General features: G+C 37.3%; 1 protein-coding gene across 2 annotated transcripts in view; it reads right to left on the reverse strand.

Moving 5' to 3' along the window:
* Positions 1-386: 386 nt before the first annotated feature.
* The window catches only part of TRIM2 (tripartite motif containing 2), a 52,806-nt gene continuing 52,086 nt past the window's right edge, over positions 387-1,106 (reverse strand). For both annotated transcript variants that reach the window (XM_008565824.1, XM_008565823.1), the window contains one exon: positions 387-573. In XM_008565824.1, the coding sequence (XP_008564046.1) occupies positions 494-573 (80 nt within the window). In that variant the 3' untranslated portion in view covers positions 387-493. The remainder of the gene's footprint in view (positions 574-1,106) is intronic.

The following is a 1,106-nucleotide window of genomic DNA, read 5'->3' on the forward strand; positions in this document are numbered from 1 at the left end:
AAAAAATAATAAATTTAATTTTCAGATCATCTGCATTAACACCAGTTTCAAATGAAGAGTTTCAAATTAAGAAACTTACTGCCACCACATTTTGTTCAATTCCCTGACTTTTCAAAGTCTGTATGTCCAAATTAAAACCTGTGTCTTAAAAGCAAAATCTACTCTTTTAGGTTAACTCCCTTAAGTAAGTCCTGTGTGTATATGTATTACATTATTCCCCCCAGACCAATCTCTCTGAAAGTGGCTTCAGAGGGTGGAAGAGAAGAGAGGCCAAGTGTGCCCAATCCAACATGCCCTGGAAATGCAGCTGGCAAACCCCAGTGAGAATGAGGGGAGAGATCCCGTTCTTAGTGAGACTCTTTCAGGATTACTTTATATCTATTATGATTTATATATCTGCCATGTGCATAGATGGTCCTTAATAAATAGCTACTAAGTTTATTTGTTTCAGAACAACAACAACAAAGCAATTAAAAGTTAACAACTGATGTGCTTATATTACCTTGACAGAATGATTATGGAAATCTGTAACAATAATCTCATTATTGCTATTTACGGCTGCAAAATGGGGACCTGCAATAAAGATGGAAAAAATACGTGATGACCACCGCAACAAAAGTGACTACAACAACAGAGCAGTTACTGTCACAAAACAAACTTGATATATTAACTTAGTAATTTAAGAAAGAACAAAGAATCATAGACTCAGTTCTTCAAAGATGATTCAGCCAGACCTTGGGCTCCAGATAACGTGGGTCCTATATTATTCCATATTTGTGACTGCCTACTCTGATTTCTTCCAGATCAAGCTACGAGTTCTAGCAGCCCTAATGAAGTGGGATGAGCAGTAAGCATCAGAATTTGTTCTCCAGACACACCACCATCTGAAAGTCACAACAGCCAGCTTCCCTGAATATGTGTCAGTCATTTTAGGGCCCTCAGCTCCCACCAAGGAAAGCCATGGCGACTCACAGCATTGGGAAGGAGACTCCAATATGTAATTTAAAAAAAAACTGAACAGAAAACCCACACTTTATTTATTTATTTTTTTAATTTTATTTTTTTTTCCTTTTTGTCTTTTTTCATGACCGGCAACGGATCGCAAC

The sequence above is a fragment of the Galeopterus variegatus genome, unplaced genomic scaffold, assembly GCF_000696425.1.
Source record: "Galeopterus variegatus unplaced genomic scaffold, G_variegatus-3.0.2 Scaffold207, whole genome shotgun sequence".
Lineage (NCBI taxonomy): Eukaryota > Metazoa > Chordata > Mammalia > Dermoptera > Cynocephalidae > Galeopterus > Galeopterus variegatus.